The following is a 24,109-nucleotide window of genomic DNA, read 5'->3' as shown; positions in this document are numbered from 1 at the left end:
GGAAAGCCTTATATTTGACCCTTTAACTTTCCGTGTACGTGAGGATGTACTGTTGTACTCGTGAGACATCACTGAACACAAATATGTGTATTTTATTGCAGTAAAAGCAAACAGTATTACATAAACAGCCACGTGTGACTAAATAAAAATAAAAAAAGTGAGAAATTAAGAAATGGGGTTATTTTTCTTCAGTTTTTATTCCTATTAAATTGTTTCCTATAAAAATATTGGATGTGAAATGAAAGCCCCGTTTCTCCTGAACAAAATTATATATCAGTGTTAAAGTGAAACAATGTGAATTATGGTTGAGCAGACATATAGTCAACTTCTAGGGTTTGTTTTGATTTTGCATACCATTTGCAAAAATAGACAACTCATAGTATTAAAAATGGGGTATGTCCAGTTTTTTGGTTTTTTTTTTGTTAAGAGCCACTTACTCACAAAACTTGATCAAAGTTAGTGTTCATATTCGTTTTTGCATTTTTCACACCCAAACTGCCCTTTTACTGATGATATTATTATCATTATACATATTGCTGTTTTAAAAAACTCATATTTGTGTTCAGCAAAGTCTCCCAGTGCCCACCATGTTCTGGTTTTACAGTGTTTTGGAAAGTTACAAGGCTAAATATGAGGCTTTCAAATTATATGTTCTGGACTTTCTTCCTGGGGTGTCCAACATGTCACTCAGATTGTAATAATTTCTAGCATCTTTACTTGTCTATTATATGTTTAAGTGAAGAATCCCACACCACTGTATTTGCCTCTATCATGATGCTGTGCACCTTAACTTTCTCTCAATCACTGTTGTACACTGTGCCCTTTGTCTGTCAGTCAGTAAAGTGAAGTAGAGTGGGCAGAGGAGGAGAAATTTACAACACATATCTGTTCTGAAATGATAAACCTGGAAAAGGGGTGGTGTCACAAGTTCTGTGCGTCTACTGGTTTCTATGGTAACTGCCCCACTTTTCAGGATACAACATATTTATACATGACTCCCAAAGCTTCTGTTTTGATTTTGTTTGTCTATTTTTGTGGTCCCGGGCTTATCTGGGGACCGAATTTGACTCATGATGTCAATTGCTAAATCCGTAATGTGCATTTAACCCCTTAAGGACCAAACTTCTGGAATAAAAGGGAATCATGACATGTCACACATGTCATGTGTCCTAAAGGGGTTAAAAGAAAACCGAGCATCACATGAATATTTATTTAAAATAAACATGACTATGATTTTGTTTTGCTATGAAAGTGTCTATATTTACTACTTGAATTATATTTGTCTATTTAAAGGGCACACAAGAAAGAGACGAAAAATATGCAGATCCTCCTGTTGCAAGATGGAAACCATGCTAAAGGAAATGCACAAAGACAACACATCCTTGACAAGGCGTGTTTTAACTTTGGAACAACAGTCTTTTGAGAAACTTTCAGAGATTTCAGCAGTGCTGTCTAATTTAGCCAGCTTCATCATGCACACTGATAAGATGCCAAAAAATGTGGTTCTGCCTTCTATGACTGTAGATGGAAAGAGAATGCAACATGAGGAAACCCAAACCCAGAGGTCCAAATTTCAAGGCAAAAAGCAAAATGAATCTTAGCCCAGATGGTTATTTTTGCTATTAGACCTCCTTTGCTATAAATATTTCCTCCTTTGTTAGAAGTGTGGAATTTATAGCATTATTTTTAGATGTTTTATTTTTTTTGGATTATCTTATCTTGTTGAGAGTTCCTTTTCAATAACTGCAACAGTATTCCTAGCCTAGCAGTTGGAGTAAGCTAGGTGTTTTAGTTGAATGAATGAGTAAATCCATTTATATGTTATAAGGGATGGACAAAAAAAAACACAAACACTGGATATGTTGATCATAATAATATCAATACAGCATTGTTTGCTTTAAAACATTGTGAGCTAACACTTTTTTATTGTGCAGATTTTTTTCTTCGTCGTCTTCCTAATGGTACATAACTAATCACATCCTCCAGGTCAGCACAAATCTTCATTACAGCAAATGAGTCTTTGTTTTATAGTTCCTATTTTTAATGTTAATTATAAAAGGACCACAAAATTAGTCTAGACCACTTCATCTCAATAAAGTGGTGTGGGTGTAGTGGTCCTGTCATTTTAATGTAAAACATTGCTATTTTGTAAAAACAGTAGTGTTTACACTGAGAGGCTAAAAATACACCTCTAGTTGCTATCTTCCTAACAGCCACTGGAATCTAAACTGACTTTTGGTCCGTTATCTGACGCTGGACATTTTCATGAGCCTCCAGCGTCAGATTTTCCCCATAGGAAAGCATTGAATAACGCTTTTCTGTTGGGAGGTCTAATGCGCACGCGGCCATATGCATAATGTCTCAGCGGCAAGGGAGGAGTGTGGGCAGAGCCTGACCGAGCGCCAAGATTCAGATGGTGCTGGATTCAGGTAAGTGGCTGAAGGGGCCCTGCGCAGGAGGGCGCGTACCTATTAAACCTCTAGTGCAAGGAAAACCGGTTTGCTTTTCTGCAAATTGATCTACAGTAGCTCTTCTGTATGATCGAGATAGCCTTTGCTCCCCACGTGCATCATTTTTTTTAAAAGCTCTGTTGATCAAGTGGGTGCAATATAAATGCCATTCATTAGTGTGTGGGTAGGTGACAATGGCGGCAATATTCCCACTGGAATGGCTAGACAATGCCAGTGACCTGTTATCATTCTTTGTCAACTTTATCTATCCTGGCGGACCACCCCGCCCCATGTGTTGTGAGAATTTCACATTTAAGGTATAAAATGAAGTGTTTTTTTTTTTTTTTTTACCTGAACATGCTTAAGTATTTAAGCTTCCTTAACATGCCTTATTATTCCATGACCACTTCATATTAAAGGGACATGCATCATTAGGAGACAACTGTCCATTCAAAAGGGATTTTTTGCTTTGATTTTCTGCAGGTTTAAAAAAAGAAAAAGAAAAAGTCCAATATTTTACTGCTTCTTATTTCTTATGCTTTCCAACCTCTCTACAAGGGTGGGATACTGTCTAATAAACCGGTGTCCTATTCGTATAATTGCTGGAAAAGTGCATTGGGCATTCCTACCATGATTTACACATGTGCAGTTGGAAGATCACTTCACTTTGCACCTGGTTTTTGTCAATAGTGGTTTGAAAAGGAGATTGGTGAGTAAGAGGAATGATGTTGGTGGTAGGCTGAAGAAATTCCCGTTGAGATGCATTTTCAACAGTACAATCTGTACAATCTTTATAAACTTGGTCAACATTTTTCTTGCTTTATTTTGGTTTGTATATTTGTTTAAAAGTATTTGCTTTTCCGTTTTAATGAAATCATCTGGGTGCAGGGGCCCTGTCGGTTTAGTTTTTTCGATGTAAAACCTTGCCATTTTGTAACTAGAGCAATGTTTTTGTTGCATGGTTAAACTTACCTCTAGTGACTGTCTTCTTGCAACAACCAAGTCAGATTCTGTTTGTGATGGATCTGTGAGGACTGCTACCATCCTTAAATACTGATCCTGATCACAGGTATCACCTATTGGATTCCAGCATGTAATTGGGCACGCCGTGCTTTTAATCTCCTATGCTTCTCTATGAAAAAACAATAGATTAGACAAGAGTGTCGGGGCAGGCACAAGCATGGTAAAATATATATTTATATTATTTTCTTTTTTTTGTCACTGTCACTCTTTCCCCTGAAAAATTAGTATTTCACAAAGATAAAATCTTTCATTGAAATTCCTTCAAAAGTTATAGTGAGACAAAGTAGGAACTGCTTTGTCATCACAATTTTTCCTACGCCTGACACTAGGTGGAGCTACCACTGTCTAGAAGTGTCAATCCCCCAGCCATCACCAGTGACAGCTGCCGGGACTTGGCTCTATGTGTTGAGGATTCCGCGGGATCTGCTGTAGACCTCAGTGCTGTACTCTAATGCATGCTGAAGTGCCACAAGAAGAAGATGCCTTCAAAGGACAGGCTAAGTTAAACTCACCTTTTCCTGCCCCCTTTCCACCTAAATTATGCAAACTCCACAGACTGTGCCGTTTAAAATTTCGTAAATAAAATGCATTACAAAATTAACCTGTGGGATAATGCCTTTTAAAAGAGGAAACAGCATAGTGGGTCTCGTGGATCAATGCAACAGATATCTTATGGGTGTAAGAGCAGCATAATGTTATCTATACCAGTGGACCCTAACCCAGCCCTCATGGACCACCAATAGTCCAGGTTTTGTCAGTGTCTCCATTTGAATAAAAAAAAAAAAAAATGGAAATACATAAATCTTGGACTGTTAGTGGTCCATGAGGACTGGTTTAGGGGCCACTGCTCTATACACTCAACCTTGATAGATTACACACACTGGGTTTCATTGGTGAATACATCAGCAATAATCTGAGGCATTAGGAAAGTGTACTTAGAATTGATAAAGATATATTTTAATCAAGACATGTATAGTCGGCAGGGAGGGGAAGAACATGTGCATGGGCAAGCCTATGGATAAATATATGACAAAGGAGGAATGTGCCCTGGCATCAGCATATCCTAAAATCAAGTGTGGTAGGTAGGTTTGAGGCACCTGCCAAAAAGACATTGAAATGAAAATGAAGAAATATTGGGAAAAATAAAAGGAGGAAAATTATGTGGAAAAGAGCTGAAGATAAAGGATATGAAAACATGATATGTTTACAAGTGGGAATAAGCATAGAGCATGCAGGATAACATTATTCAAGTTGTTAAAAGAACAAGCAAAATAACTACTACTCTGTACTGTACTGGACTGGTTTTGGTGCCAGCAGTGCCCAGATTCTCCTCTATAGGAGGGCAGGGCCAGTCTTTGGCTGATCACTCTCAGGTAATGAGTTTAACCCCTTAAGGACACATGACATGTGTGACCTGTCATGATTCCCTTTTATTCCAGAAGTTTGGTCCTTAAGGGGTTAAGCCCTGCACTGAAGGCAGGGAGTGGCACTTGGCAAACCTAAGGTAAGACATTAAATCAGTCTTAAAACGGTTTGACAACTTACATTGAGGAAGCATGGAAAATAAAAGTAAATAGACCCCATTCTTCCAGATGGTTATAATTATACTGCATAAGAAAATTACCAGATTTCACTATTTACATGATGTATAGTCATGATTTTATTAAGGACACTGAGGTGAATATTATGCTTTATCTCTTTTTTTTTTTATTCCTCAGCAGCAAAGAAAGGATATTAAGATATTCATAGAAAAAAAAATACCCTCAGAGGGTTAACCATAACATCATATGCTATGAGATTAGTCTGCATTCCATATAGTCCCATGTGACCCTAAGCCACTCTTTCTTGGTGATGCCAATAGTCAACGAGAAGAACCAGAAACAAAATGACTGACTCAACACAACCAGACAGTTGAACAGTTGTTGTCTGTGAGGCAACATCTTTCGAGGGAACGGATCCTTTTGAACACATCCGTTGTAACTGTGGATGAAATCGGTCCTGATGAGAGCCATCGTAAAGTTTCAAGCTGTAATGAACAGAGAGAACAAATGGTAAAATATGCTCCAAGAGAATATTACCCATGTTATCAGTAGTGATTAAACTGAATAATATTCACTATGTTAAGTTAATCATATTGTAGGTAACTAAGTCATGAAAATAAATAACCAACTCTTAAAGCATACTAGACATTTACAACTCACTACCCACAGTGTACCTAGGGTGTGAAATCTGGTAATTTTATTAAGTACATGGAGGCTCATATTATGCTAGTTCTAAGCTGTGAAATAACCGTAGAGGAGAAATGTTCTTTAGGGCGAAAATAATATTCCTTAAATGTTGATTCACAAGACCAATCTGCCATCCGAAGAAGGTCTTCCAGTTTACAGATCAGGTTGAAAGCTTTTGAAGCCATGGCCCCTCTAGTAGAATGTGCACCATAGATGGATGAATCTATGTTAGCCAAAGACATTATCCATTTTACCCAGCGGGCTAATATCACTGTAGATACAGGGTGATGTGGTAGGCTAAGCGCCAATAACAACTCGTTACACGTTGGATCACTGAGTCTGTTTTTCATATTCTTGGAGACAGGCCACTGGGTAGAGTTTAACATTGTGAGGAAATGAGGGGATAGTAAATCAATGATTTTGTATGTCCAGAAATATTAAAAGAAACTCCTGTAGGAGTAAACGAACGTGCGTCAATGTCAAGTGCTCAGACGTCTGAAACCCGTTTGCATGATATCAAACAGAGAAGCATGGCCAATTTTGCAGACAGCTGTTAAACTTGGCAACTAGCAGGGCCTCACCTGTCACCTATTAGTGGAATTGTTTCACCACATGGCAATAACTAGTCTGCAAGTACTGATTGGGTTTCACACTAAATGGTGCTCTTATATTTCAGTATGTCCCAGGCTCCTGATGTCCCTGATGAACTGTCCCTTCTCAGCACCGCAGTTAGGTCTGATGCTCCTTCCCGTGGAGCAGATGCAGCTAGCCCGTCATCGCTCAGATCGTGGACAGTACCACAATCACTGCTGAACTCCGCAGGAGGCATATTCCATTCCCAGCTACTGCCAGGAAGAGTTGTTCAAGCTTCTAGATGTTAACACCGACACCTCTAATGCTGGGGAGGGGCCTAGTGCATTCCAGCCGCTTGATGTGTAAGCCATGATGGCCTCTTTACTATCATCCATTGGACTAATAAACGATAGGTTGGAGCATTTGGAAACTGCCAGCTCTAGACCAACGGTTGCTCTGCCAGCAGCATCTGCACCCGGGTAACTCTGTCACTCCACTGAGAGCCCCTGAGGCTATACACCCATCGCATATGGTTCCAGCTCATCTTAAAAAAGGACATCCTGGGAGGCAAGGATGTTAACCTGGTTTTGCTCCTTATTGAATCCGAGGATGTTATTGAGAATAGGACGTATGCGTATTGGGATATTTCAGTGGTGCTCAGAGCAAGGGACTCGAGGTTGAGTAAGAAGTTATCTTTGCCTGAATTCATCCAGGCTTTCGGGATATATAGGGATGTTTTTTGTTTCATTTATTCCAAAAAGAGAGAGGAACTGGATGTGTACATTTATTTAGTTATTACTGGTATTTATAAAGCGCCAACAGATTCCGCAGCGCTGTACAATTAGTGGAGGACGTACAATATACACAGACAAATACAAAAGGTAGAGAGGGCTCTGCCTGTTAACTGATATCTAGCTATTGAAGCTATTTTATACAAATTGCTTAGCTAGATTGCCCGTGAGCGTACAATCTAAAGGATACAGTGGGGATTTGAGACAGCAAGTAGCAGGGGAAATTTGGAAGTAATGGCTAAAAGAAGTTCACAGATAGTTTCCGTTATTGGTAAAGTGTAAAGGGAATGAAGATGTAATTGAGTGAGAATCTCAAACAGCTTGGGGAGCATGCCATAAATTTAGAGGGAACCTGTGTGGGCAGGTAGTGCTGAGGAGAAATGCAGAGCTTGAGTATTGATGGTTCTGGAAAGGTGTGAAGTGAGGCCTGAAGAACAGAGATGGAGATGGAACAGTTATATGAAGGTATTTACAGCCAGAGGAGCATAGGAAAGAGGGAGAGTAGAGTAGCCATGTGTTCTATACAATTGAAAAGTATAGAAACCAAATTCTATCACCCAAAATTTTAATAACTGTGTACATGAAATATTGGTCACAAACATTAAACATTTAATACAAACTGCATGCACAGAACATTACAGTGGCAAACTACAGGTATAAATGGTAGCAATTCTATAGTCTACCAAAATAATCAAGGATAAACTCGGTCGGGATATTGTGTTTTTGGGCAAGTCACAAATCTGCAATAATTTTAATGCAGCTACATGTGGATTTAGAGCATGTAGACTGTTGAACATTTTATATAATTGTTTCCGGGCTCATGCTAAGCCCATGTGCCCAAGTAAAATGTACCCTAGGCCCTACCTCACTGATATTTTATTTGTTTTTCTGACCTGTAAAGGAGTCACCACTCACGACACTTGTTTCACTTTTTAGTTGAGGGATTGTCACGAGGGTTTCACACGAGTATCATTCACTTGTCATCTGGAACGCTTGAATGTAACAATTTACAGTCGGCCTTAGGAAATCCAGAATCGATGGGCAAACTGATTGAGACTAAATAGGAACAGGGATTTGTTCTTGGCCCTTTTAGGTCACACCCTTTCACCTCATGGAGAACAAATCCTATTGTAGATTGATCATTGACCTTTCGGCACCACATTCCTCCACAGTACCTAGTCTTAACTCCCTCATCCCCTATGAGGAGTTCTATTTACAATACTCCACCATTGACAATGCTATGTGGGCCATTCTCTCAGCTGGGGCAGGGGCATGGCTCAGCAAAACCGATATTGTCAATGCGTTTAAATTACTTCCTATCCACCCCTCACTATGACATTTCCACAGCATTAAGTGGCATGGTCTATATTATTTTTTCACCAGACTCGCGTTCGGTTACAAGAGTAGCCCCAAAATATTTGACATTTTGTGGAAACCCTCTGCTGGTTGCTACTTAATGTGTGCAGATGCCCGACAGTTATACATTACTTGGACGATTTCCTCACGATTGAAGACAACTCTCAAACCCCTCACAGTCTTACTGCTGCAATCGGTCTTTTTGGATGCCTGGGGATACCAGTCTCCCCACAAAAGACTGGGGGCCTTGATACGGTTATTCATTTTTTGGGGATTCAACTGGACTCTGTAAATATGGTATCCTGTGATACAATTTAGCAAACTTTGTCTAGTATCAACCTTTACTTACAATTGGGTTCCTGCAACCGGAAGGCTGCTTGGCTCGCTCAATTTACCATGAGTATTTTTCCACAAGGCAGATCTTTTATTTCACAACTGTTCTTTGTTCCCTCACCTTTCCTTAGACTACTCACGCATCATTTTGGACCCTCACGCGACGGCAGACTTGCGCATGTGGCGCAATTCCTTGCTACAATGGAACGGGAAGGCAATGTTTATCCCACCAATCTCTGACAGTTCCCCGACAATCTGGACAGATGATGCGGCCAATACAGGATTCGCAGCCATCTGTGGCAATAACTGGCTCTGGGGTCCTTGGCCTGTTGAAGTAGAGTCACTACCAGGTTTTTCTAAGACTTCTGCCTTATTTGAATTGTACCCTATTGTGGCGGCAGCAGTTACCTTGGGGCCTGGCTGGGCTGGTCGCACGGTCAGATGCTTCTCAGATAACCTAGCTACCTGCCACATTGTCAACAAAGGTCGCTCATCTTCTTTAATTATCATGAGGTTTTTGAGGAAACTGGTGGCAGCCCCTCACCAGTTTTTTCTCACATGTATTCACATCCCAGGGGTCTCTAACTTGCAGGCATTCCACAAGACTCTACCCACTGCCTCTCATCTAGCTACTCCTGCCCCCCCCCCCCCCCCCATTTCAAGACATGTTAATAGATTAAATGTTTTGTTGTCACGCGCACAGAACCTCTACCACTTGATACTTTTCACCAAATTCACTGCTCATTTCCATATTCATGAAAAAATTTGCAATGGTGTCTTTATTGGGTTTCACTTCCTTTTGCCACCTTAAGCTAAAATTACCTTATAACACTATCAAATTCTACCTAACAACAGTCATTCAACATCACATGTTAATACTTCACCCTAACATCACAGGATTCTTATCCACTTACCAAATCAAAATCTTGCTGAAAGGGATACATAAATCTGACAAAATATTACCCCCTAAGAGACTACCTATCCAAGGTAAACTATTCCAATCTCTATCCAATTTATTAGATGCTTCTCCTTTTGAACCACATACAAATATAGTAATCAAAACAGACATATACTTAGCCTTTTACGGTTTTCTAAGACCATGGGAATTCACATTGACCAATCTAACGGACACAGATTTCCTTACAACTAGGAATATCACTAAAACCCAGGATCACTACATCCTGTCACTCGACTGTTCTAAAACAAGTCAGATGGGACATCCAGTTAATATACCATTCTACCCAACATCAAATGGCGTCCAGTTCTTGTTTTAGACACATATTTCAGCACTTTCCAAAAATTACCTCACCAACCACTTCTCGAACTACTCGGTTTCACGCTCACTACATCTAAATTCATGCTGTACGTTCGCATGCTACTAACCAGTAATTAATTCAAATCACTATTCAGGCCACTCTTTTCGCATAGGGGCTGCCTCCTCGGCCCTCATCCAATAACACTCCAACACACATCATTAAAGCCATGGAACGCTGGAAATCATCCACGTACACTCTATATATCCCAGAACCAGTTAAAGAGATTCGTCAAGCCTTTCAAGACTTGTCCAAATAATTGATGTATTGTATGGTATATGTATGGTACACTTCCTTTTGCCCTCTTTTTTACAGGCTTACTGCATTGCCGGCTGGTTATTATTACTATTCATATGTTATTACTAATTATATGTTATCTAACCATTACGGCAATATATATATATATATATATATATATATATATATATATAATGATACCGCAACCACACAGGATTCTTGTTTCCAGCCAAAACAACACAGGCCTCTTGGGTATAAACAGCCGCAGACTTGAAATTTCAGAAAGGAGCAGTTTTATTTAATAAGTAAACAAATGCCACACTTGGCTTTAACATTCACAGGTGATTCAAAAATACTATAATCAAAAATCTAGCTCTAATTAGAGCACTATCTAAACATTCCTAGCTGTCCCAGATAGAATAGCCTGACAACCAAAATACTTGCTTTTTTTTTTTCAATTGACAATTTTTATTTTCATATGGTAAATGGGGTACAGAAAGAAAGAGGGGGGTGGGGGGAATCACAATTCACGTAATAAGCAATGCTATCACAATGTACAATGGGGGTCATCTTTTGTGGTCTCATCTTGGAATCTGAGTAGCAGGAGGCAAGAGGGTGACCTCAGAAACTCTCTCGGTTGCGTCGTGTATGTGCGCTTATAGTTATTTCATATAGCATGTCAAGGATTCATTCATCACACCTAAGTGTTCTATCTGCTATCTTGATTTGGTGACCACCTACCATTGGTACCTAATATTATATGCTCGGACCTGTAGGATCCTCCAACTGGGAAGATACAATGGGGAGGAGGTGGGTGGGTGGGGAGGAGGGGGAAATATATAGCGCAGCACAGTTTGGTGCACGGCAACATATAACCATGGCGGATGGAGACCACAGCGTATGGGCCATAGGGCCTAACGGGGTTTGCGACTTGGCCATGCTAATGTCTATGAATAGGTCAATCCGGCTCTGTCTGAGTTAGTGCTGGGGACGAGAATTCTGGAGTTTGTTGCGTGTGGCGGGAGAGGTTAGCTAGCCATGGGGCAACGTTATCATCGCTCCTGTTTAGTGCCTTATTGGCATAGAGTATTGTTACCATTGGTCGTTCTGTCTCTTAGAGCTACCCATGATGCCAGTCTGTTTGGAACACTTTTTGTTGGGCGACAGTCGTGTTTGACACGCTCTCATACATGTAATACTGATGGATTTTATCTAGTAGTTGGGTTCGGGGGGGACAGTGGGGTTGTTTCCACTGAATTGCTATCAGATTACGTGTTGCAAGGATAACAATGGCCATTATACGTCTCACGTGTTTTGGGGTTGAACGCGGGTATGAGAGGAACAAACCTGTGTGGATATCTAGGGGTGGCGATGGGATGCCTAGGGACTGCAAAATGGTCTGTGCCTCTGCCCATAGAGGTCGTATTCGTTGGCACGTCCACCAAATGTGGAGCATTGTGCCTCGTTCAGTCCCGCAGCTCCAGCAGTGTGGTGGAGCTGTGTTGTACATCGAGTGGAGTCTGTGGGGTGTTAGGTACCACCTATATACCAGCTTTTTGTGGGCCTCTACATGGGAGTAGCACTGTGTAATGCCTGTGAGGGCCCGCGGGGCTGCTAGCACTTCATTTTTACTTATCGAGCCAGCGCCCTCTGTAAGCCATTGGGTCACAAATTTTGGGGTGCCTATGGGTGTGGCCCCTAGGGTCAACTGATAACAGAGGGATAGGGATTTGGGCTTGTTGGGGGTTTGCCAGCATCTGTCATACAGTGTTGTTACGGCCCTTGAGCCTGGGTCGGGGGACTCATGGTCATGTGTTACATGTAATGGAATTACGCTCTTGAGTTTTAGGTAGGGAAACACTGAAGAATTGGTGAGTTTGAATTCCTTCTGTAGGTCTGGGAAGGGTTTAATGAGGTCACCTTGCATAACTTGTTCTATGTGGGTAATTCCCAGTTTGACCCATGAGTGTAGTGAGAGCCAGGGCGAGATTGCTTTCAGTGTTGTCAATGGCGTGCGGGGATGAAATTTGTGGGTATTGTCGTATTTGTGACGTAGATTGTCTCAGTGGTGTAGAGTCAGTAATGTGGTCGGTAAGAGGGATTTGTCCTTGGGCCGATAGATTTTCGGGGTCCACAGGAGATCAACCAGGGGCGTCGAGCCAGAGTGGGTGACCTCCATGTCTACCCATTGGTACGTTCCTTTGTGATTGTGCAGTTTTACCGCTGCCTCTAGTATAGCTGCTTTATAGTAGGCGTGTACGTCCGGTAGACCGACTCCGCCTTGTGCTGTGGCTTGTTTAGAGTACGGTGTGATAGCCTGGGTTTTCTGGAGTCCCAAATATATTGGGATATTATCTGTTGGAGCGTTTTAAAGAAGGAAGGCGGGACTTGTATGTGTAGTAGGCGGAATGTGTACAGTAGCTTTGGGAGTAGGACCATTTTGATGGTGTTGATCCTGCCTAACCAGGACAATTTCACTGGTTTCCATCTGTGACATTCCGATTTGCATAGTAGGATTAGTGGTTTATAGTTATAGTGAAATATTTGGTCCGCTGTGGGTGCTATCTTAACCCCTAAATATGTGATGTGGTCTTTTCTCCAGTCGAATCTATATTCCTGAACAAGGCCTGCGGTTGTGGTTCGCTGTAGGCCTACAGGTAGGGCCTGGGTTTTGGCTTGGTTTAATTTATAGTATGACAATTTACCATACTCATTTAAAAGTTTCAGTAGGGTTGGCAGGGATGTTTCTACGTCGCTTAATGTCAAGAAGATGTCATCAGCGAACATAGATAGTTTGTATGCACATGGGCCTATTGACATACCCTTAATGTTGGGGTGGTGTCTGATGACGTATGCCAGTGGTTCCAAGCAGAGGACAAATAACAGTGGTGAGAGGGGGCAACCCTGCCTGGTCCCATTGGTGATATTAAAGGGGGTAGACGGGAAACCAGCATTCCCTACTTGTGCCGAGGGTTTGTTGTATAAGGCCATAATTCCAGAAAGCAATGGTGGGGTAAAGCCGAATGTTTGAAGGACCCTTCTCATATAATCCAATTGAGTCGGTCGAAGGCCTTCTCCGCGTCTAGCGCTAGGAGGAGGCCCTCTCCGTGGGTGGTATGTGTGTGTGCGAGGATATTAAGGATTTTCCTGGTGTTGTCTGAGCCTTGTCTTGTTTTCACAAAGCCAGATTGGTCATTATGCGTGAGCTTTGGGAGTACGGTGGCTAGGCGGTTTGCTAGGAGCTTAGCATATAATTTGACGTCTCCATTGAGTAAGGAGATGGGCCTGAAGTTGGGGCATTGCGTTGGGGATTTCCCTGGTTTCGGGAGGGTGGAAATGTGGGCCTTCAGCATCTCAGGGGGCAGTGAGCCTTTTTCAAAACAGTGGTTAAATAGCGTGAATAGGTGGGGTGCTAGGGTGGATGCAAAAGTTTGATAGTAGAAATTAGTGTAGCCGTCAGGGTCGGGTGATTTGTGTTTAGGTAGTTGCGTAATTGTTTTTATTATCTCCCCTACAGTAAATGGTTCCGATAGGGAGATTATATCATCAGGTGTCAGTTTGGGGAGGTTTGTCTTACCCAAGAAATCCTCGATGGCAGATGCAGGGGGTGGCGTAGTTTCGGGGTTATCCTTAAGGTTATAAAGCCTGCCATAGTATGATGCAAACGCATCCACTATGTCCTGTGGGTTCGTGAGTTTTCGTTTCGAGTCATCTGTGATATAGGCTATTTTTGAGTTGGCGGTGCGGGCTTTGAGCCGTGCTGCCAGCAACGCCCCCGCTTTGTTACCTTGCGCAAAGAAATTATATTTAAAGCGCTTAAGCATATGGGTCGTTTTCTTTAGTTCTATGTCTCAGAGTTTGGACTGTAATGTTAAAAGTTGGTGTCGTAGGGGTTGTGTGGGGGTTGTGTGTTCTCAGTTGGTCCGTGAGTGTTGTGTCCATTAACAGGGAGTCGTTCAGTCTCCAGGACCCTTTGCCCAATGCTGGGAACTGTTCCGCCATGGTCAGTGTTATAGGGGCATGGTCTGACCAAGTGATCAAGCCTATGTGGGTCTTTACTACTTTATGTATTGTCGTAGAAGGAATGAGGAACCTATCCTCGTATAGGTGTTGTGCACGGGTGAGTGGAACGTGTAGTCTCTTTCTGAGGGATGGAGAATTCTCCACGGATCTAGGAAGTTATTGTTTAGAATTTGGTGGCAATGTGAGGAGGTAGTTTTATTGAGTCTACGTGCGGATGGTGCGGTAAGTTTATGGGCTGAGGTTGTGTCCAGTGTGCAGTCTAGGAGGAAATTGGTGTCTCCCCTTATGATGAGTTCCCCGAATTTGTGAAAGTTTGCCAGGGCAAACACTGTATCCAGAAATTCTGTCTGGTTCGTGTGTGGGCCGTATATATTAAAAAACGTATATGGCTCATTATTAATGAGGCACTGGAGCAGGAGGTATCGTCCCTGTCTGTCGCTTATTTTTTTAATTAATGAAAATGCTACCGATTTACTTATCAGTATACATACCCCTCTCTTTTTTTTCTTGAAGCATGAGTGGTAGTCATGGGGGAACAATTTGGAACTGAATTTGGGGCGATGGCCCCATTTGAAATGTGTTTCTTGGAAGAACGCTATTTGGGCTTTATGTTTTTTTTGCCTCTTCCAGTGCTAGTCGTCTTTTGTGAGGTGAGTTTAGGCCTTTAGCATTTAAGGACAGTATCGTGAGTGTCATTTGTGTGTACGGAGGTGGACAGCTGTGGTGAGCTCAGTATGTGGCGATTGTCCTTCATAGTTTGAGGGGGTAGAAGCGGTGCAGTGGTTGCATCATGTTGTTTGTCGCGTGGGTATCGGTGGTGCATTGCTGTGTTGGTCATAGGGATGATGCAGTGAAAGGTTAAGCTCCTGTGGTATCGGTGAATTGGTGGATGTCAGGTTTGCACGGCTCGTGCAATAGGACCTTCTCAGAGTCGTAGTGTGGTCAGACTGTTTGGTGGTTTTTAGTAGCTTTTCGTTGGGTGTTGTGCGCCATAGTTGATACAATAGTGGGGTTGGGGATTTGGGGGGTAAGGGTGTGTACCAGGAGATAATCTCTCGGTAGAGTAACTGGGTGTTAAAAACTATGTACAAAAAAACGTCAGAGAGAGCGCCTTGCGGCTGGGACGGTGAGAACATGGCTCTTTGGAGCCTGGGGGGGAAGATGTGGTTAACCATACAGTGGTCGGCCCTCTGAGTTATCGTGAGTTTGTGTCTGCTCTGGGGCATTGGTTCCCTGAGCTCTGGTCTCTGAGTAGGTGGCTTTGGCATTTCAGTAAGGTTAAGCTAAGCGGGCGTTGTAGGGTCTTGTTATGTCTGCGGTACCAGCAGGCCAATATTCCCTGTAGCGTGGGGCATCCCGCATGAGCAGCTTTAGGTGCATGGTGTGGAACACGTTCCAGACCTCTGGCATCACCGCCATGGGGGGACCCGATATACAGGGTTCCGCCATAGCTGCGAGGCTCGATAAACAAGTCTGTCATCTATTCTCTGCTCGACAACCGAGCTAGTGTCATAGATAGAGAAAGCTCTGCAATAAGCCGTTGGTTGCCCTTAAGAAAAGTAAAAGAGAAGGAAAAACAGAGAAAACAGTGGAGGAAAAGGTGCGGAAAAGCAAAATAAGACATAACAAATAAAGTCTCCAATTGGTAAAGGTGTCAGGCCGAGATTTGGGGTTCATTGCCCGACCGCAGGGACTGCTGCACGCGAGACTCGGACTGAGGAGACTGCATGGCACACAGGGACACCCGTCACTGGGCTCTCCGGGGCAAAGCGGATCTAAGCGAGGCTGGCGGCCTGTGCGGGCGGGAGCCGAGGAGAGACGGCCGCTCTCCCGGTTCTCTGGCAGACAAGGGGGCACCCACGAACCACCTCTCCCCCCCCCCCTTTGGACCGGGGGACAACCTGCGAGCCCTGCAACACCTCCACAACATGCGGGAAAGAAGTCGCTCAAGATGGCGACCGCACCCGGCTCTGCAGCACGAGGTCCGTCGTTGCCGCAACCAGCCTCAGCAGGCCCTAAGACCCGTACACCAGACGTCCTGGGAATCATTTCCGACACCCTTTGGGCCCAACAACTCAACTGGGCAGGGCAAACAGCGGAGCCAGACAAGGCACACCGAGCGGGCAGAGGGAAACGGCCTGAGAGACCCCCATGGGCCAACATTCATACCGCACTAACCTGCCAACACCACAGAGGCGAAAGCTGCGGAGGCGGCACTGGTGGCAGAGATAACAAGCCGAGGATCGGCGTTCTACCCACCGCTACCACGAGACTCCGAACCTCAACGTTCCGCCACCAGCCCCAAACCACAAGGAAAAGCCCACGAGACCTCCTCAAGCTCCGAATCCTCAGCATCCTCAGCATATTTACTACAACAGGACAGTGTGCCCAGTGGACTATCAGCGGTACCAGCGGTCGAAACGATGGACCTATAAACTAACACGTTCCAGCAAGTATTTTCTTAACAGTGTCATTAACCCGGTCCCCTGACACTTGCTTTTTCAGACCAGACCTAGCAGTATAGTCTTAAACTAGAGTGTTTAATGTGTAAACTGTCTGTCTAATGTTTCTGCCTAGCATCTGACACAGCATATTAACCTACTACGTAGAAAACTAAAGCGATGTTTTTATATGTTAGGTTTTCAAACTTTCTAAGCAATGTATATCATTACTGTTCATATCCTTAACTAAAAAAAAATTGTGTGCAAGATCTTATGTCTACCCCTGTTTAAACTGTGCCTAACATGCTAGAGGACTGCCTTTGGGGTACCTCCTAAGCAACTGTTGTAACTGTGCGCACTTCAAAAATAAAGAATTAAAAAAAAAAAAGGTGTCAGGCCGGTGTGCCCTTGCGTAGAAAAGAGAAAGCAGCGTGTATGTCTGTGGGAAAGTCACTTAGCTGAAGCTGCTGCGTTCCAGTCGTGCGGCACCTTCCATGTGGGCCGCCGGCGGTCGGGTGGGGTGCCTCTGTCAGGTTGAGGTGGTAGAGCAACGCCCCATTCCGCAAGGGACCTCTCCCCCTCTGCAATGCTGGTGATATGACGGTCCACGCCGTTGCGTCGGACAATTAAGCGTGCCGGGAATCCCCACCGGTATAGGATGTTTGCGTCTCGCAGGGCTCTAGTGATGGTGGCGAGCTCCGGATACGGAGAGGTCCGTGAAGAGCTGGATTGCCGTGAATTTCTCAGGTAAGTCCTGTGTGCGCCTGGAAGCTTTCATAATGCAGTCCTTGGTAGTATAATAGTGCAGCTTTGCAATTGTGTCCCTCGGGATTGCTGCTGGCACAGATTTCGGCTTAGGCAGCCTGTGTATGCGGTCAATGAGGAAGTCCTTCTGTGTTAGGTCTGGGACTAGGTGTTGGAAGAGACTTGTGGCGTAGGCCTGGAGATCTTGGGGTAAGACTTCCTCCGGAATGCCGCGGAGGCGTATGTTGCTGCGCCTGTCTCTATCCTCATGATCCGCTACCTTCTCTGTTAGGCGGTGTAGCTGCTCTTTCATTGCGGTGTACGCATCAGCCAGAGTGTTGTGAGCAGATATTATTTCTTCTGATTTTTCTTCTAGGTGGGACGTTCTGTCCCCCAGGGCATGGATGTCTGATCTAATCTCCCGCGCCTTTTTGGTCATTTCGGCTTGTAGGGAGGCCTGCATGGCCTGTAACATTTTGTGTATCGAAAGATCTGTGGCTGGGGCAGCTGCTGGTTCAGAGACCGAGGTGAGGTCGCTGCTGTCCGAGCATGCTGCTGGGGATCTCGGCGTTCCGGCGCCATCTTGGGCCTGTAGGTGCGGCGAGGAGAGCTCCTGGACATGCAGCAGGGTTTGTTTATGCCTGAGTTTCTTGGCAGATTTTGATGCCATGTCTATAGTACCGGTCTTGTATGGTATTCTGCGGTGAATATGAGGCAGACTTGCTAGTTTAATCACTGTTGAGGGTCGGATCACGGAGGAGCTAACAGCTCATGCGACCGTTCAGTTGAGCTGAACCCCAAAATACTTGCTTTTAATGATGTTTCACCCCTACTGTGCCCTCACCAGTTAAAACAAAGCACATTTTTTTTATAGTAGTCAGCAGCCTTAGAATGTACCTGCTGCTAATTAATTAATTAATTAGGTAGAGGTGAGTGAATAGACACTATGAAGTATTCTGGGTCTTTAAATACCTTCCCTCCACTACCTTACCAGACACTCTGTGACATATCCATCACCCCCATTCAGACCTATGGGAATGAGCTGTATCAATAAGCAGTGCACACAGTAAAAATCATCTGCACTACCCTGAGCTTTAACAGTCTAATGTTCCAGAGAAAAATTAAATGGTTGTAGGCTCAGAAACCACCTGGTCACTGGTATTTTTTTCTTTATACTCTTTATATAGGTGCATCATTGGTAATCAATTTTAATCTTCTACCTAGCAGATAATATTTAAATGTTTCTAATGTCCATTGCTAGACAGTTTTTCAACTACAGAGTATCTTTGTTGATGCACATTCAACTTAAAGAACCGCTTCACATCCCAAAAGCACTTCAACTTGCTGAAATGCTTTATAGGCGATGAGTACCCTAGTTAAACCCCAGTTTATAAAAGTGCTGATTTCTATGAGTAATCAGCAATTTTATAAATGAACTAGGGAACACCCTGCTGGCTGTCAGTCAAACAGTCAGGGAGGATTCCTTACTACTTCCATTAGCTTCCCTGAGCTAACGTAAGTGGCAGGCACGCTCTACTTGAGCATGCCTGCCTACCTCTCCCTCACAGACCTTAGTCCAGCTCCTCAGCTTAATCCATGCACACGTGCACTCAACAATGTGTGCATGTTAACGCAACAGAGTGCGCGAGCGTGCTACTTGGGACCAAGTCAGAGGCTTTTCAATGAGAAGCCTCTGATTGCTTATTTCCCTGAAAAGAGACTGAAATTATCTTCCTGTGAAAAAGGGGAGGGCTTACAAAGGCTGCAGTAATAAGAACTGCAGCTTTTGTAATCTCATAGATTATATAAAAATATACATTCATGTATTCATTGTGGGTATATATACTAAACTATGTTTTTTTTTTTTTTTAAAGTGTGAAGTGGTCCTTTAAGTACATGACAGGATGTTCTTCAACATGAGCGACGGGTGGGGCCCTAAAGACAATGGGGGGGGGACCTATTGTCCTCCCCTCTAGCCCCCACAACAGTGAGCAGCCACAGGCTTAATTATCAATCTCCCTTATGCTAATATAGGGGTCATATTGACCCCCACAGAGTGAGGGAGGACATGGGGAGGCTTAGGAAGTGGCGGGGAGCACAGCTCCCTGACGCTTATAATTTTACATAATACAATGAGGGAACTGCGAGTCAGTAGCTCTCTCCTTGTAATAAACTAAATGAACACTGATATTCGGTTTGTTTGTTCATCTGAAATTTCTATTCATTCCTTCGTCTTTCTAATGAATGAATAGATGAAATTCCCATCTGAATTTCAGGCAATAGCAAATACCCAAGCGTTTAACATGTGGGGCTTAGATGCATGTGGTGGTGAGGGGGACAATTAGATGTAGTGGGAGGGGGGAGGTTAAAAAAAAAAAAAAAAAGAAATGGATGCGGCCATGACAGTGCAACTTTAAAGGGACACTATAGTCACCAGAACAACTACAGTTTATTGAATTTGTTCTGGTGAGTAGAATCATTACCTTCAGGCCTTTTGCCGTAAACACTGTCTTTTCAGAGAAAATGCAATGTTTACATTACAGCCTAGTGATGACTTCACTGGCCACTCCTAAGATGTCTGTTAGGGATCCTTCCTGGGTCAGCCAGGGCTGTGTTTGAATTGTGCTGTCTCTGCCCCTGATCTGCCTCTTTGTCAGTCTCAGCCAATCCTATGGGGAAGCACTGTGATTGGATCAGGCTACCACTTCTGATGATGTCACCAGGTAGTGGGCAGGTCTAACGGCAGACAGGGTCAGAGCCAGCAGCTGCAGACTTGAATACAAGTAAGATTTATATATTTAGGGAGGCATGAGGGGCCCAGGGTGGCTAGATGGTGGTTTTAACCCTACAGGGTCAGGAATACATGTTTGTGTTCCTGACCTTATAGTGCTCCTTTAAGTCCTGTACTGGAGGCAGGTAGTGGCACTCCCAAACCACAGGTAAGACATCAAATCAGTCTTAAAACGGTTTGACAACTAACATTGAGGAAGCATGGAGAATAAAAGTAAATATAACCATCTGGAAGAATGGTGTCTAAGTATACTGCATAAGAGAATTGCATTTAAATAACAATGCAGCACATGGCAGAAAGAAAGTTTAAAAAAATAAATTACACATTAAGGATGCATGTATACATACACATTTTGTGTGTGTGTATATATATATATATATATATATATATATATATATATATATATATTTATTTTGTGTGTGTGTACATAATGATACAGCGACCACACAGGATTCTTGTTTCCAGCCAAAACAACATGGGCCTCTTGGGTATAAACAGCCGCAGACTTGAAATTGCAGAATGGAGCAGTTTTATGTAATAAGTAAACAAATGCCACTCTTAGCTTTAAAATTCACAGGTGATTCAACAATACTATAAACAAAAATCTAGCTCTAGTTCTAGCACTAGCTAAACTGGCTGTCCCAGATTGAATAACCTGATAACCAAAATACTTGTTTTCAGTGATTTTCACCCCGGCCGTGCCCTTCCCAAACATATACAAACATAGCCAGGAACCCCTGTAAAGTTGCTGTGAAGATCCCATGCTAGGGGTCCTTGCATAAAAGACTGTGTGTGGCTGAATAAAAATCAATTGACTCCAAGAACTGTGTGTCGTCCAGTTACTGGGGGAACGGGCTATATTCACTAAGCAGCGCTTCCCTTCCAGCTCCAGAATGATGTTTCACCCCGGCCGTGCCCTTCTCAAACATATACAGACATAGCCAGGAACCCCTGTAAAGTTGCTGTGAAGATCCCATGCTAGGGGTCCTTGCATAAAAGACTGTGTGTGGCCGAATAAAAATCAATTGACTCCAAGAACTGTGTGTCGTCCAGTTACTGGGGGAACGGGCTATATTCACTAAGCAGCGCTTCCCTTCCAGCTCCAGAGTGATGTTTCACCCCGGCCGTGCCCTTCTCAAACATATACAGACATAGCCAGGAACCCCTGTAAAGTTGCTGTGAAGACCCCATGCTAGGGGTCCATGCATAAAAGGCTGTGTGTGGCCGAATAAAAATCAATTGACTCCAAGAACTGTGTGTCGTCCAGTTGCTGTAAGCATTTGCAACACTTACAACAATCAAGTAACACACATTCATATGAAATGTAAGTTACTTAATAGCCAGTCAATGGAATGAAAGGAATAAGTAAATAACTCCCTAATTCCCATGGTATTAGGGAGCTATCTACTAACAGGCTGAAAGACCTAAATTGGTCTTTCAGCCAAATTTACTAATACGAAGTAAAGATTACTAAGTATTAGTAAATTATGCCCCTACTCGCTATACCACGAGTAGGGGCATGTCTAGTAAACAGTGAGCAGCCTGTTGCTGCTCACTGTAAAAAAAAAAGTGTCCCCCCTCCCGAGCCCCCACCTGTGCCACGCGAGTGGGGGCTTCTAACCTGAAGAGGGGCCCTATTGTCCTCCCCCCGGCCCCCACCCCTGAGTGGCGAGTGGGGGCCCTAAATTAGAATAAGGGGGGGACCTATTGTCCTCCCTCCGGCCCCCACCCCTGAGCAGCAGGTGGGGGCCCTAAAGTCCACCTCTAGAGCCCCTGTCCACCTTCCTCTCAGTCCCTGTGCCCTTCACCACAGTCTCTGTCCCCCCTCTCTCAGCCCCTGTCCCACCTCTCTCAGCCTCTGCCTCCCCCCCTCTACAGCTCCTGGTCCCCTCTACCACAGCCCCACCAACAACAGTTGCGGTCACCCCATGTGCAACCCTTACCCCACCTTTTACTACATGCCATAACTTTTTAATTACAGCCACTTCAACCCACTACCACTGCCCTTCCCGAGATTCTGGATCTGCCTTTGCTCTGTATGTCTGTATCTGTATGACTATACAACTGTGTCTGTATGTCTTTGTATGCCTATGTCTCTATACGACAGTGTCTGAATGTCTCTGAGTGTGTCTGTATTTATATGACATCGTACCTGTATATGTAGATTCTGCGCCTGCATATCTCTGTGACTGTGTGCCTGAATTATTCTATGTGTTGCTATATGTCTGTCACATTCTGCAGAGATGTCTGGCCTTGGCTTCTGGTATCCAGTACTCTTTTTACATTTCTTGTTTAGTTTTTCTGGTTTTCTATTCCATGTCTGGTTTTCTTTATGGGTTAATTCCTGTATTCCGTTCCTGGAATTCCCAGTCTCTTGGATTAAATGTTTGTTTTTTTGTTGCCACACCTGTTCCTTTGCCATTAATCCTTTTGTTTCAGTTGGTTCCTGCAGGCAGTTGCTCCAAGTCCTCTGCCCCTTTCTTGCAGGTAAGTGCTGTGTGTGTTTTATTATTGTTTATTTAGTCATGCATATCTAGGCAGTCTAGGACCCACCGTAATTTGAAGTACTTTGGCGCAGTGGTGGGCTGCATACATTTTGGCCATTTATGTATGTCTAAATCTCCAATGTTTTACATATATAGTACTTAGTTATGTCTCCTCTTGTTTTGTCTTGCATATCTTGTCTTGTTTTAGTTTGTTTTCCCAGTTCATGTACAGTCCTGTCCTGCCCTGTTCATGTTTTCCTCATGTACATGTTCTGGGTTCTGCTTTATGTCCTGCTCCGGTTCTGGGTTCTCCTAGTTTTGTCTTGGTTTCTTGTTTGGTGTCTATTCTATTCTTACCTTGTTTCTCTACTGGATACATGTCTGCTGCAGAGCCTCCTAATCCAGTTCCTGGGAGGTCTGCATATTGTCATCTGGCACCTGGGATCCGCAGTAGCTGCATCAGGGCCCTGGTATGTGGCCGCACAAACGCTGGTGCTCAACATCCGGGGCTGTGTGGTTACCCTGCACCAGGTTCTGATAATCCATTTCCACGCCGTGACTCCTACTCTGGAGCTGAAAGGGAAGCGCTGTTTAGTGAATATAGCCCGTTCCCCCAGTAACTGTATGACACACAGTTCTTGGAGTCAATTGATTTTTTATTGGGCCACACACAGCCTTTTGTGCATGGGCCCCTAGCATTGGGTCTTCACAACTTTACAGGGGTTTTTACCCAACAGCCTCTGGGTCTGAGAGATAATTGAGCTCTAAACTAGATAACTCAATTATCTCTCAATCCAGGAAATAATGTACAATATTCTAAAACACCCCGAAAACATACGAAAATATGATAGGAACACTACAAGTCTTATACTCTCCAATAGCCTGGGTCTGAGCGCACAACATATCCAAAAGCACTCAGAACGGTTCGGTGGAACGAAATCGCCATTCTGGAGAAGTTTTAACCGGCCGGACGGCCACGAGGTGATGCCCCAAAATAGTTCCAGAGAATCCAAGGCAATGGGTTCCTGCACAAACACTGACGAACTCTCCCACTGGCTCCTTAGCAGCAAATGCTCCCTCCAGTCGATAGTTCATATTCAGGAATAATGGGATTATTCTATCTGAATGGGCCTGGAGATGCACATCTAAGGCTCCTATTTAATCATGAAGGTAAGTAGGAGCTGCTGGTATAGTTTTGCTGATTAATTAATACCCAGCAGTGTACTTGCAGGTATTTGGTAATACTATTTTGTCTTCCTGACAATCCTCTGCGCTTGTGTATTTCAATCCCATTGTGTATTTCAATCAAGTGGCAAGGTT

General features: G+C 43.6%; 1 protein-coding gene across 1 annotated transcript in view; it reads left to right on the top strand.

The window, feature by feature from the left end:
- The window catches only part of LOC134587222 (heat shock factor protein 2-like), a 37,644-nt gene extending 35,721 nt beyond the window's left edge, over positions 1-1,923 (top strand). The window contains exon 12 of the mRNA XM_063443464.1: positions 1,294-1,923. Within this exon, the coding sequence (XP_063299534.1) occupies positions 1,294-1,601 (308 nt within the window). The 3' untranslated portion in view covers positions 1,602-1,923. The remainder of the gene's footprint in view (positions 1-1,293) is intronic.
- The last annotated feature ends 22,186 nt before the right edge of the window (positions 1,924-24,109 follow it).

Source organism: Pelobates fuscus, chromosome 2, assembly GCF_036172605.1.
Source record: "Pelobates fuscus isolate aPelFus1 chromosome 2, aPelFus1.pri, whole genome shotgun sequence".
Lineage (NCBI taxonomy): Eukaryota > Metazoa > Chordata > Amphibia > Anura > Pelobatidae > Pelobates > Pelobates fuscus.
Note: the sequence above shows the minus strand (reverse complement) of the source record. Positions and strands in the feature narration are given on the sequence as shown.